The 14,854-nt window shown below is 46.9% G+C and overlaps 1 protein-coding gene across 8 annotated transcripts in view; it reads right to left on the bottom strand.

Moving 5' to 3' along the window:
* The window catches only part of EPB41L4B (erythrocyte membrane protein band 4.1 like 4B), a 135,313-nt gene that overhangs the window by 82,180 nt on the left and 38,279 nt on the right, over window positions 1-14,854 (bottom strand). For all 8 annotated transcript variants that reach the window (XM_070459325.1, XM_070459328.1, XM_070459329.1 and 5 more), the window contains exons 3-5: window positions 4,299-4,341; window positions 3,387-3,465; window positions 1,405-1,449 (exon numbers count right to left, since the gene is read on the bottom strand). In XM_070459325.1, coding sequence (XP_070315426.1) covers window positions 1,405-1,449; window positions 3,387-3,465; window positions 4,299-4,341 — 167 coding nt within the window. The remainder of the gene's footprint in view (window positions 1-1,404; window positions 1,450-3,386; window positions 3,466-4,298; window positions 4,342-14,854) is intronic.

Here is a 14,854-nt window from a genome sequence, read left to right as displayed (position 1 = left end):
AATAGACAGACAGACACTATATCTAAGATGGCCAGGAGAGCCAGATATACCCAAGCAATCAAATAGCTGAGACATTGCCACAGAGCTGTATTACTACAAATCTGGTGATCCCATTCATACTGAATACACAAGTTTTGTTAGAAAAATAATAATGACATACATTGGTATAGCACTTCATAGTTTTCAAAGCCTTTTCACATACGTGTATTATCCAGTGTGGTCAATGCATCAAGCATGTCAACCCCTGCTATGGGTATGGCCAGTGCTCCCCACCCTTCACCTCAGAGATGAGGAACTGAGTGTTCAAGTGTCCTGCCCACCGCCGGCCAGCTGGTAAATTCAATGCTGGGGCCAGAACACCAGTCTACTGTGAATATAGTAATGTCAGGCTGAGGTGCAAGTCAACTGCAAAGTGCTGTACGCGTCCAAGATGTCGCCATTAGTATTTTTCCAGACCGAAGACAATCACTAGGGAAGAGGCTTCTGGTATGGGAACACAGTGTGGTGAGAGAGAAATACACACAGGCACTTCGATACACACACAATCAAAGACCTGTATCACATGGCTAAGGCAAACGTATACACTGCACCATCTAGTTGTCCTAGAGTGTACATTCCACTAGGATTCCTGTAGCACATATTCTACGGAGAATTTGCAGATTCAGAAATCACATTGTAAATCACCTTCAGGCTATATTCAAAATCAAAATGTATTCTTGTCAAGAGCAGGTATTACTTTTTAGATTCAGTGGGGCTTAGTTTTTCATGTAGCAGAAAACAGTCAATATGTCTGGTGAAAAATGACACAGCTGTAAAAGTTATGACTGCTGAAATCGCGTATCCTTAAAATACATGCACTGCCTGTAAAATCAGTCACTTCAGTGCCAATGCTTGTCATGCTCAGCATTGTATAGCCAGAGGCCTAGGACTTAAAAACCATTTTTAAGAGAGGAAAAGGAAATGAGATGAGACATCTAAACCTCTTTCTAGTAGAATCAGAACATAACCTCTTTACATAAATGCAGATGGTGATGAGCGAGACTTTCAGCTGATCCAAATACTTGTAAGTGTATACTAATAAAGTATCTTGCTTGCAAATACAACAAAAGCCAGTACGAATGGAGCAATGATGTGACCAGGGACAGAATAACTCCCAAAAACACATCATTGAAGATACCAAATGCTCTTGGAAATGCTTCAAGCCATAAAGGATTTATTTAACATAAGATGTTGATGACAGTGATACAAATATTAGACTCATTTTACAATGCCTGGTGTACTTTTTTTTGAATTTTGAAAAGGGAACAAGGGTGAAGAGTTATAAAAAAACACACACACAATGAATTATTTAGAAAATACACTATGATCTATCTTGAGTTAATGGTTAGAAAAAAGCATACTTACTTTCCTGAAAGAATGTCATGCCTGAGTTGTAAAACAAACAGGTACCTGACAAACATACACAAAAGTCAACAGAGGGTCACTGTTCCCCAGCCACTTCCAATCCCCAGCTTCCCATCCCTGCTCCCACCCCCACGCAGTCCGGAAGTCTGCACTGTAACAAGGGAGTCCAGGTCAGATGAGAACCTGGGTGGAAGCATCTCCTGTCCCAGGAAGGCATTCCAGAACCTAGCTAGGAAGGTGCATGCATGTAGGAAATTTGCAAGATACTCAGAGGATGGAACATGGAAAGCTACACGGTCCAATGACGCCTCCTCAATGCCCGTGTGCCTCCAGGAGACAGATAGACAGACAGACAGACAGACAGACAGACAGACAGATACACACACACACACACACACACACACACACACGCAGAGCTCACACAATCCAACAGGTAGGGTGGAGCCACTGCATCTGACCCTCAGCCAACCCTGCCAGCAGATTTCAGTAAGGATGCAGCTGATTGTTTCAAAGAGTTTGCAGCTGACTGCAGTGAGTGACTGCCAGAGGCTTTTTTTCTGCCGAGTTTAACCGCAGACTCTGTCTTCAAAAAACCAAAAAACCCATGTGTGCACGCACACAGACACATACACACACACACAGGAACCAGAAATCCTGGAGCTGGTCACGGAAAATGGGGAGGAAGGAAGCAAATAACACCAGTGGAGTTCACTGAAGTAAGAGATTAAGTAAGTGTCCTTTTTACCAGGAGGATGTGGGCATCAGAACCACTTACAGTGCTTTGTAAAAACCAAAGCTGCCCACGCTCCGCTCCACACCTACAGAATGAGAATCTTACACGCAAGAGTGGTCCCCAGGAATGTGATTTGTTCAAAAGCTTCTTGGGTGTTTCTGATTCACAACCCCTGGTTAAGAATCACTGGCTTTGATGACAGCTAGAAGCAGCACACTTCATACAGGACTCTGAAGAGGAGCCCTAGGATAATGTAATTTGTTTGAACTTTGAACACAGTGCACACAGTCACTCTCTGTGGAATGGATATAGGATAATGTGGGTGACCCAGACATGTGGGTGGTGGTGAAGGTTCTAGTACATTCCAGAATGTTCCTACTTCTGACAGGCACTCAACTGCCATTAAACTGAGTACCCATATTAAGGAGCAGACAGTGCTGATGTGGCCAGAACTTCCAATTCCTATAGGAAATCTTAACTACAGAAGCCCACAGGCTCCTCCAGTGGCAGGGCATGGTGATAAAGTCAGTCATTAAAGTGCTACTTAGGTGGTCACCTCCAAGCCAGGGGCCACAGCCATGGACCACCCGTCACCACTGCTGTCCATCACAGACGATGACAAGGGGAGTCTGGGGAATCAAAGGCAGCAGGAGACTGAGTCGAGAATCTCACTGACAGCAAGGTGGCTGGAGGGAAAGTCCACACGTAAAATGTTTTTTAAGACTCTTTTTGCTTCTGCACTATCTCTGAAGTCTCAGAGGCAGACACAGGAAGGTATACCAAGGAAGAAACTCAATGGGGTGGAAAGACACCATGAAGGAGTGCCAACAAATCTGATACTACAACAATCGAGGGGATGTTATGCAGCGCTCCTTAAATAAAATGGCAGTTTTGGATGGTGAAACGCTCTTCTAATATCTGCCTTCCCTTTTGGTATCTGAGACAAAAAATAAAGCACCAGAGACCAACTAGCCAGTTTACCCGAGGTCCGACAAAACAGAAATGGGACGAGAAGATGTACTTCTAAATTTTGATTTACTAAGGAAAGGGCCAATCAAGCAAAGTGGAGGTTTTCAACAGAATACAGAGATAAGGACAGGCAAAGTGTTCATAACTTTTGCTCAGAACACAAAGACAGCAGATGGAAGAGGTGGCGAGCCCAGAGTCTAGAAGACCTGCTGATTATAACTAAGGCAAGTGCTATGGGGTGTGGGTGGGTGGAAGGACCTTCCTTCGCTTCTTGTCCTACCTTGTAAACTCTTCACGAAGGTTGTTCGGTTCTGAAGAATAATATTTAACTCGAAAGTGCAAAGCATAAGCAGGTCCAACTAAGCATTTGGAGATGGAAGGTTGGAGATGTTTTTCCCCAAGTTTTGAAGATCACAGAAGGGACAAAAGGAAAAACACGTTAAATCTATTAACATATCCACCACGCCACTGGAAGATAACAGAACATACAAAGCAACCCCAGTTTGGAAAACTAAAACAGACTTTGGTGTTGACAAAAACAGTGTAGTTAGTAATCTCATTCTGGAAGAAAATCCTACTCATCTAGATGACTTACTGAGAGCTAACAGTTTACTTTCACCCCTGACTGCCAAGATACCCCAGTGACACTAACTTTTAACAAAATACTAAGTGGGCTATAGGAAAGTGACACATAAACAGCCAAGTGTTCTGTAATATAAAAGTAACTACAGTAAAAATACTTTAAAAGTATTAGATTTTTAAAAACTTACTCATACATAAACCACATTGAAGAAATCTGGTTACCACAACATAAAATTAAAGAGCAGGACCAGATTGTCAAAGATCCCGCCAGCTCTCCCATTCTCTGAATCTACTTCATAACCCACAAGAACATGAATGTCACAGGTATAAAGTCATGTTTCTGAACATCATATTTTTCAGTCCTCATTGGGGGAAGTGTCTAATTTCAAAAGAGGGCATAGTGTGCTTTTTAACATCTATTAAAAACTCCCATTCAAATTGTAAACTCTTAACATTTAGTCAGTCTTAGGAAATTAAAACATCCTTAGAACTGAATCCATTTGAAAATGCTCCCAAGTTCTAATGAAAAATGTAATACTTCAAAACATTGGCAAAGGAGTTCACTCTCTGAAAAAGGAGTAAGGTAGTAGACTGAATTCTGCTTACTTACTTTTCATCTGCTTTTTTATAGGTTTGGAATGATCCAGCCAGTGCTGAAAGAAAGAAGAAAAAATTGTTTTTCTTTTAGGAATAGATTCATCAATAAGATTTCACAGTCCCCTGGAGTTACCCTCCCCTATAAATCTTAGTAACTAAAACCAGGGATGGCCTCCCTTGTTGTTCAGCTGGCAGAGAATCTACCTGCAATGTGGGAGACCTGGGTTCAATCCCTGGGTTGGGAAGATCCCCTGGAGAAGGGAAAGGCTACCCATTCCAGTATTCTGGCCTGGAGAATTCCATGGACTGTATTGTCCACGGGGTTGCAAAGAGTCAGACACAACTGAGCGACTTTCACTCACAAAACCAGGTATTGGACCAGATTATGAGCTCTTAGGCAACCCGCTTGGTATAATATAAAAATATCTGTGCTTCATGAAAAGATGTCAACATCATTAATTATTAGAGAAATGCTAATCAAAACTACAATGAGGTATCACCTCACACGGGTCAGAACGGCCATCATCAAAAAGTCTACAAATAATAAATGGTGGAAAGAATGTCGGAAAAGTGAACGCTCTTACACTGTTGCTGGGAATGCAAACTGGAGCAGCCACTATGGAGGTTTCTTTAAAACCTAAAACAGAACTACCATTTGATCCAGCAACTCTACTCCTGGGTGTATATCCAAAAAGCCCAAAAACACACATTCAAAAAGATATATGCACCCCAGTGTTCACAGACAACCCAAGTGCCCATCAACAGCTGACTGGTTTAAGAAGGTGTGGTATATATACACAATAGACTATTACTCAGTCATAAAAAAGAACGAAATATCGCCATTTGCAGCAGCATGGATGGACCTAGGGATGATCATAATAAGTAAGTCAGAGCAAAGACAAGTATCATATGCTATCCCTTACATGTGACATCTAAAAAGTAACAAATGAATCTACATATAAAAAAATGGAAACAGACTCACACACACAAAAAAAACTTATGGTTACCAAAAGGGAAAGGGGAGAGGGATAAATTAGGAGTTTGGGATTAAACTACAGATACAAACTACTACACATAAACTAGATAAGCAACAAGGATTTACTGTTTAGCACAGGGAAATATATTCAATATCTCATAACAAGCTATAGCAGAAAATAACCTGAAGAAAATTTATATGTAACTGAATCACTTTGCTGTACACATGAAACTAACATAATATTATAAATCAACTATACTTCAGTTAAAGAAAAAATACCTGTGTTTACGCACATCAAGTTCATTTTTCCTGGGAAGAGTTAGCTTTCCAAAGAGGTGCTGAAAATAACCTAAAACCCTTTACCTAATTGATCTATAAAGTCCCTTCAAGTCAGCGGAGCCATCATCAGCCTTTTCCTCCTGAGTTTTCTCATGATAGAACCAAGTCTCCACTAATCTAGTAACAACTATAAGCCGTGCTGCCAGAAGTCTCTGTTCATAGAAGGGGTTTTTTGACTCAGTCCCCCTCAAGTCTAAAATTAACAACCAAAATTCATGACCCTTTAAATGACCCACAATGAAGATGGAGAGACAGGAAGGAATTTGCCTGAGATAATTCTGCTCTGGTCCATGAAGGTGTTTCAACTTCCTCTAGCTTTCACCAGAAACACCACTTCAGTCTTATCCACCCGAGGAAATGACAAAACCACTTCCCTCATATAAAAGTTCCTCTGTAACATCCAAGTTGTTGGCACTACAGTCTTGAGGAGCCTTGGGAGCTTGGCTTCCATGAAAAACATTTACGAACAGGACACTGTGAGCCCCTCCAGGCGAACATACGCCTCAGAGGGCGAGGACCACGCACTTAGTCATCTCTTAGTTTCCTGTGCCACACACGGAGCTGGCCACCCAGCAGGCCTTATTAGATTCTTGAGAAATAAATAAATGGCCAACATACTTTTTTTTTAATGGGGCAAAAAGGGACTTTCCTCTCCTTTAAGGAAACTCCACACATGTGGAACACTGCTGCTAGGACAACAGTTGGAACAATACAGCACAGGGCAGGTTTCTCAACAGCTGTTCCGAGTCTGAGGTCATTCTGCTGACCGTCGAGATACTTTCAGAAGCAATCTAAAGCCTGCACGTTCTAATAATGAAAACGGGAGGGACCAAGTGAGTACCGTGTACGCCACCCCTCACCAAAGAGCCCATTACGAGACTCTGTGGGAGGAGAGGGACAAGGCAACACAAAAGCAAGTAAGAGATGAATTATAACACAATAAGCTGTGAGCGGTGCAATGGGAGACAAGGGCTTTGTCATCCCTGCTCCCCGGCGAGGCAACCGAGTGATAAAAGCCCCAGATCCCCACAGCTGGATGCCGATCTCAAAGGCTTGAGCACAGGGTGCTTCATCTCATTGTTAATAGCTCCGAATGAGAAATGACCTAAATGCCCATCAACAAAGACGTATTAAAAAATGACTCCTCCATGTAGTGAAATACTATTCAGCCTTTAAAACTGATTTAGGCCTAAATTTATTGATGTGGCAAGAGATCCATAGCACAATGTGAGATGGAGGGGGTGGGGGCGGGAAGCAGGTAGGATCCCTTTATAGAAAATTATTTCCTATCAACACATGTCCAGAAGAATTTATAGAGGTTATTTCTGAATGTGGGGCTGTGAATGACGTCTGCATGTTTTCTTTTTCACTTTTCTGCGTAGTTTCTTCCTTTTAATGAGAACATTATTTTCACAGCGGAGGGTGTGGTGGGGTGGGTCTGCCAGGTTGTCAAATTTTATTATTCATTTACCACTTGCCTATTGGGTAGTTTTTGACGATCAATTTGTCTCAGAGTGAAGTCTCATTGCTGCCCCTTAGCCAAGCTGAAGTCCTGGACCCTTAGCCCCTGGGAAGAGGACACACAGGCCTTATAAATCAACATATTTACTTTCCTGCCAAAGTAAGTATCATGCTAATGGCTTGACTAAACCTGTTCTTTGCCTCACTTTCAAATGAATTTATCCATACCAGGCAAGGAACGTTCTCCCCACAACCAACCTCTAATCTTATTAGCCCCGGAGGCTCAGAGTTTAAAGGAGCTTGTCCCATTTCTTTCCTTTCTCACATCTCCTTATCATATTTGGAATAGAATAAATTTCAGCCCACTGTTCCTCTCCCTCTAATGTCAAACTGTAATCTTAATCCAGGCCCTGCCTGTATCATTTCCTCAGCTGGGGTTTTCAACCCTGGCTGCGCATTTCAGTCACAGATACCCAGGTTCCACCCAAGATCATTATACAGAATCCTAGATCATTAGTGTTTTCCAAAGGCTGCCAGTGTGCTCATTAAATATTTAGTGCTGAAGTTTCCCTGCATCCTCTCCTACCCAAGAATATATCCTAATAATGACCCTGGGGATCCTGCAACATCCACGACCCCTTCTGAAGACTGCTGTCTGAGGTCTGTAAAATCTTCAGCAATTTCAGGGTTTATGAGCCAGATGGCCACGGCCCGGTGTTAACTGGCAGGCAGATCATGGCTGGATGCTCCTCCTGGACAGCAAATGCCCTTCCCTCTGGCCACACTGCTGAAGAAGTTCCCCGCATCCTCATGCACTAGCCTCCATCCTTCCCACCAAGTCACCAGCCACAGAGCCCTGCCCCGAGCAGGACCTACCAGGATGGAGGTCTAGGGCTCACAAAGCTGGGAAAAAAATCAGAAACAGCTCCATTTAAAAAGCTCCTTGACCCTGCAGTGTTCTGATCAGGTTGGCTCATCTGCATCAGAGGCGATAAGAAAGCCAGTCACAATGCTAAAATGAGATAATAAAACCTCTCTTGTGTCCTACCAGTTCAAACTGACCCAACTTCCTTCTTAGCTGCAGGGGCTGACCGGACCCTGATCACCTGTATTTAATCCCACAAGACCACCCTGGGACTTAAAGACCCCGGATACTCAGGCCCAGTGTGGCATTTAGCAAATCATATCCTGTACTTTGCTTGAAGCCCAATTTAGCAGCAGCAGGACCTATCTCAGATATTCACCTGCATCTGGCTAAATATAGCCAGGCCGCCTGTCAGCAGAGACCAAGACAAATGGCTCCAGACCTCTTATCAGACCAGTAAACCAGTCACTGGAAAGAAACAGGTGCGTTTCTGAGTTCAAAGGGCAAGATATTTAACTCAGACACTCTAATGGGTATTAGGTAGTTTCTGATCTGAATTTCTCATCCAAGTCCATCTGGCAAAATCCTTTCCATAAATTGAGATGTGAGATGATCTGGCAAAGCCCATCTGTTCTGACTGTATATCAGTTCTAGAATTATGACATACATGAGACTGGCTGTAGAATTTAATTGTCTAAAACCTACACACGAGCACTTGAATCACAGGAGAGGCTCAGGGCTTGACAAGGGTCTAAAAACTCTGCTGGAACAACCCCTGGGCCAGCACGTTTGAGTGATGGAGCTCATAACTGGCTTTCTAGTACCTCTAGATTTTCTTGGCTCGTAAAAAGTGTCTAGTTTGCATTTAAATTAGAGCTGGAAGGAATATGAGATAATCACATCCAAAGGATATAAAGAGAAAGAAGAGAACGAACACTTTTGGAGCTTATTGTGTGTGATATTGTGATTCATAATAAGAAATGTATATTTGGTCTTCATCGGTTTCTGGCACAGAGCCCCTAAAACTCTTGTAATTTCCTAAGTGGTAACAGCAATAAAAGTGTCTTAATATTCATAACAAACCCCTTTCCATGACACCTGAGTTTATGTGAATGAGGTTCTTTGGGAAAGCACCTAGGGATGGGGCTGGTTGCTCGGGGAACCAAACACATGAGAGCAGGAACTTTCAGTCCCATCCCCCGATCTCCAGGAAGGGGAGAGGGGCTGGAGGTTGAATCAATTACCAATGGGTGATGATTTAATCAATAGTGTCTGTGTGATGAAGCCTCCGTAAAAACTCAAAAAGACAAGGTTCAGAGGTCTTCAGGGTTGGTGAACATATGGAAATTTGGAAAGAGTGATGTGTTCAGAGGGTCAGAGAAGCTCCACACCTTCCCACGCCCCATACCTTGCTCTGTGAATCTGTCTCATCTGGCTATTCCTGAGTTACATCCTTTTATGATCAACTGGTAACCTAGTAAGTTAAATGCTCTTCTGAGTTCTGCGCTGGCTCTGGCAAAATTGATCATACCCAAGGAGGGGGTCTGGGAGCCTCCCACTCACCTATAGCCAGTAGGTTAGAAGCACAGGTGACAACTTGGACTTGGGATTAGTATTTGAAGTATGTGTTTGGGGGTTGGGTGTGGGGCAGCTGGTGCAGGGAGGTGGGGAGTCTTGAATGACTGAGTCTTTAACCTGTGGGATACCTGACACTATCTACCTGAAGCATTCATATATTGAGGGTGTTGGAAAAAACACGCATTATATTATGTATCATCCATTGCCTTCTCAGGCCTCAGTGTAGAGAAAGGTGGCTATGGCAAGAGCAAGGGGTGCTCTGCATCACAGCACTAGTGAGGCAGGATTCTAACTCATCAAGTGTCAGCACGATGCTCTGGGCCTCCACATACAGCCCGGTCTGACACTCCTTTTCTGCCTACGGGAGGGCTCTCGTCTCATCCTCAATCTCATTCAGAAGGAAGTCCTGTCAACCTGCTGGGCACACCGGCCACTCCAGACTTCCTTGGGGGTTCATTTAACTCAACTGCAGAGACCCCTTCCTTTCCCTTCTCAGGTGGCTCAGTGGTGAAGAATCCACTCGCAATGCAGGAGTGTAGGAGGTGTGGGTTCGACCCCTGGATCAGGAGCATCCCCTGGAGAAGGAAATGGCAACCAGTATCCTTGCCTGGAAAATCCCATGGACAGAGGAGCCTGGTGGGCTCCAGTCCACGGTTGCAGAGTCAGACATGACTTAGTAACTATACAACCAAACAGAGACTTCCCTTGATCAGCTGTTTCCCACTCACTGCTGATATTTGCATGCGGGCAGGAAAACCCGTGCTCTGCCAACATTCAGAAGCAGGCTGCTGAGAGGCCTGGGGCATTTCTTGAGCTGTCTGACATGTCTTTGAGAAAGAGGCGGAAGAGCAGAATTCAAGTCCCAGCCCTGCCACTCGTCTGGGGTGTGGCTGTGCCCTCACCCTTAGCTTCCTCATCAGTGCGCTGAGCTGTCTGCTGACACTGGCTAAAGAATCAACTCCCTGTCTCTGGAAACTAATGAACCATTCATATGCAAGGAAGGGTTTGTCCACAAACAGGGTGACATTCCAGGCACCCATCAGAGTGAAGCCACAATAGTCCCTCTGCGTGTCCTTCCAGCAGTCACCATGTCTGTGCGTCCACCTCCCCTGGCAGCCGTGGGGCCCTAATTACCCATCTACCCGATTCAACGCTGCAGAGATCGGAGAGAAAACCTCTCACAGGTCTTGAGACAAAGGCCCAAATCACCTTTTCTGGATTCCTTGCGGCCAAATGGATCGCCATAAGATGCTCTCTTTTCATGCTGGGATGGGCTTGGGAAGGGACTCAGGATGGCTACCCCTACCCAGTAGAACACCCACCCCCAAGATGGGATGGAGGCTCCCGCTTGGCGGGGCAGTGGTGACCCCTGCCCCACATCCCTGCCACTCCTCTGCCTGGCCAAGTCATCTCGTCCTCTATCTCGTCCTCTGTGACTGCAGCCCTCCCCAAGTTCGCCCTACCCCTCTGAGAGTCTGATCACCTCGCCAGTGACACTCAGGCTCCAGGCTCACAGACGAGAGGACTGAGCCCACAGTATTCCCAGGGACCACTTGTCTGTCTCCCCCATCAGACTGTGGCCGGCAGGGACACTGCCCAGCCTCCCCATGTACCACGGAGCTGGCCGCTGAGAAAGCTCCAAGTCACAGTGCGCTGAATGGCTTTCTTTGTGTGTGTGTGTTGCGGGGTGGGGGGTGTCCAGAGGTGGGGGGGTTGACACTCCCACATGTCATGAAATCAGTAAAAGCCAGTGGTAAAGCGCTGGCCACTGCACTGATAGACCAGGTTCTGAACCTCAGCTCGATCCCCTACTTGAACCTTTGTGAGGTTCCGAGTAAGCCGCGGCTTCATCATCTGTGAAATGGGTCTGCCTCATGGACCAATGATGAATAATTAAACACGAGTGCTATAAAGCCTTCGGTTTGATGCCAGTCTCAGGTCAGAGTGGGGACCCAGTAAACAGCACCTACCAGACCAGCCAGGAGAAAGCTGGGTGGGCGCAGGCCAGAGCTCGGGCTCTCAGAAGACAGCTTTGATAAGTAAAAATAGAACCCGTGCCCCTGCTTTGAGCTGTGCCCAGCGAGAGCTACAGATGGATTCCTGGGTGGCTCTCCTGCTTTAATACAGAAAAAGGAAAGAGGAGGCCCCAGCCTCAACTGCTAAAAATAGGCACTGCCAATAGACTTTGACCTTGCTTCAGGGCTGGGCAGCACACTATGGAAACCAGGCTTGGCTCTTTGCAGGGAGCTGGGGACGCAGAGAGTTGTGCCAAGAGCCCTGCCACTGCCAGCCCTCTGATATGCATATCAGGGGCTGGGTGGGATGTCATTCTTGGCAGGAGCCTCTACCACGGCGCAGTAAGCCACTGGCCAAGTGGACCATTCCCTTCCTGGCCCCCATCTATCACACCTGACACCAACTGCTTCGTCCTAGACCCCAGGAAAAAAATCAGTGGCTCAGTGAACCTTTCCAAAAGGTCTCATCTAAATTGCTAAGTTCTCTCCTACAGGCAAGGCAGCCTTGAGGCTCCAGCTAAGCTCAGAGCATCACCTCTGGGGGTCTGATGACTTAGAGCCTGCCCACCTGGAAGAACAGACCCACAACCATGATGGGCTACAAAGCCCTTTCTCCTCCCTTAACTCACAGGGTCCCTCAGTTTCCCTGCGAAATGGATGTTACCGCATCCACCTTGGTGCTAAGAAAACTGGGGCTCCAGAGTACCGTGTACTGAAAAGAGCGCCTAAACCTGAAATTGTAAAAACCTGGGTTTGTGCATGAGCTGTGCAACTCGCTCAGTGACTTGCCAAGGTCTAAGAGCTTGGGTTTCCCCACCCAGAAGACGGGAGAAATTGGACCAGTGGCTCCTAAGGTCCCTTCTGGGGCTTAAGACTAAAGTTCCAGGTTGTATGCCTTGTTACCACGAGTCACCGAGTCAAGAGGAGAAGGTCCTAAGTCTTAGGATCTAATCCGAAAGATTTACTCACATACACAAATAATGATCTTGAGGCCAAACGATCAAACTGCCAGGGAGGGCGAAATAAACTCAGGTTTACACAGAGGAGGAAAAACACTTTGGGAGTTCAGGGCATGCCGCATGAAGGGCTGTCATCAGAGTTGGTCTTGAAGGATGACCAGAAGTTAAACGGGATGAAGTGTAAGTGAAAGAGAAGTCGCTCAGTCGTGTCTGACTCTGTGACCCCATGGACTGTAGCCTACCAGGCTCCTGTCTATGGGATTTTCCAGGCAAGAATACTGGAGTGGGTTGCCATTTCCTTCTCCAGGAGATTTTCCCCACCCAGGGATCAAACCCAGGCCTCCTGCATTGTAGACAGACGCTTTACCATCTGACCCAGCAGGGAAGTCTCTTAAATGGGATGAGAAAGGGCATTCCAGGAGTTGTACCAGCATAAGCAAAGTGACTAGACAACAACACATCACCAGAGCCTAGCCTGCAATGAGCCCCAACTGGAAGGCAGACTGATGAGAAGAAGGGGGCTGGGAGCTCCCGCTGCTCCACATGGCTCAGATCCTCAGAGTCAGGCAGATAATGGCCCTGCACCTGCTCTTGCGGGGCAGAGAAGCACGCCATGTTCACAGAGCTGCAGGCTGGCAAGGCTTTAGCACCTTCAGAGTCTGGGCTCCTGCAGGTGTATGACCTGGGAAGGATGCCTGGATCCCGCTGTGAACATCCCTCCCGCCGCACGGGGCCTGATCACCGGCAGGCGGGAATGCCTAGCAGCCAAGTGAGCAGAGGCTCACAGCAAAGACTTTCATGATGGAGTCACCTCCATGGTTTTCAGAGAGTGGTCACCTGGGGTTAAGGACACGCCACCAGGGCAGCAGGTACTTGGCTCTCACGGCAGAAAGATGGGTGTCTTCTCCCTTCTGACTAGAGGAGATGTGAGGGACAGTACTCTGTCTCCCCTTTAGTCTCAGAATCACGGGACATTAAAACCAGAAGGGCTCTTGGTCCAACAAACCCATTTTACAGATGAGGATACTGAGGCCAAGGGAGAGAAGGGGGCTTAGCTAAAGCCCATCAGACCAGGAGCAAGGTTCAGGGCCTGAACTCAGTCCGGGGCCACAGACAATCTGAAGCCAAAAACACCATATACAAAAGGACAACAGGATGCAGGTGTATAAACGCTGGAGAAACAGGCAAAGTCCCTTAAGAGAAAGCAGTAAAAAGAATGGACAGAGAGAAGGGGACACTCTGAGGGGCAGGGGAGAAAACTCAAGGCATTCGGGCTAGATGACCTCGGTCTTCTCAGCCGGAGGTGAGGCCACCCGTGAGAACAGTCTCCGTGGAGACTGGGCTAGAGGTCTGTGGTGCAGACTCAGAAGGGGAGCCCTGGGGCACTTCAGGGCCCACTGGGGGTTCATGAGGCTCCAGGAACAGCTCGGGGCTTGGATTTCACTGAACCTGTGATCTGTGCTTGGACCAGAAGGCACAGCCCATGGCTCTCCAGCAATGCCTGGCAGTCCTGGAGAAGCAGCAGAGGAAGCAGATGGGCCTGCATGCGTGTTGAAGCGGGGTCAGGGGACAGTCACGGGGGCAGGAGAATCAAAGGGCAGATGGGGGCACAAAGGACATGCCTGAGGCTTGACCAGGCGGGGAGGAAGACCAGGGCAAGAAGGGGGTGTTGAGGGCCAAGGCCACATGCGGAGGAACTGGAAGGAGGGTAAGAAACAAGAGAATCCTGGATCTTATCCTGGTCACAGGATTAGAAACAACAGAATCCTGGATCTTGGAGTGAATGGACAGTGACAGGACCCAAGGTGCATTTGGGTGAGGTTTGCTCAAACGAAACTTCAGAGAGAGGAAACCGGGTCTGGAATATTTAGAGGTATCAACAACTTGAGTTCTGAGTTTGCCTGCGGAGGAGGAAAACGGGCACTTGAGGCCTTGAAGGATGGGAAGAGGATGCTGAGGTCAGAGGGTGCAGCACTCAGTGGTCCAACCTAAGGAAGCAGAAGTACACAGTGGAGGGACACGGGGTGGTGGGTCTGCCCTTCCCTGAGCCTCGGGGGCCAAAGGGAGCGTCTCCAGCTCACGGGAAGGAATCAGGACCACGAACTCAAGGAGGCAGCAGGATGCTCATGGCAACAGTCAAGGGGATAAGGGAGTGGGCTGCAGGCAGGCAGGAGGTCCTGGAGGTGGGGAGGAAGTTGGTGGTGTAGAGGGGGCATCCAGTGGGTACAGGGGGACACATCTGCCCAGCAGGCACTGTAACCCAGGCACACTTAAGCCCTGGCTGCACTCCATCACCGCAGACTGAGCACCACAACATCCATCTCAGGTAGACCCAATTTCCAGGCATCGACTCTGAGTACCTCCTTACAATCATCA

The sequence above is a fragment of the Odocoileus virginianus genome, chromosome 31, assembly GCF_023699985.2.
Source record: "Odocoileus virginianus isolate 20LAN1187 ecotype Illinois chromosome 31, Ovbor_1.2, whole genome shotgun sequence".
NCBI classification, from domain to species: domain Eukaryota; kingdom Metazoa; phylum Chordata; class Mammalia; order Artiodactyla; family Cervidae; genus Odocoileus; species Odocoileus virginianus.
Note: the sequence above shows the minus strand (reverse complement) of the source record. Positions and strands in the feature narration are given on the sequence as shown.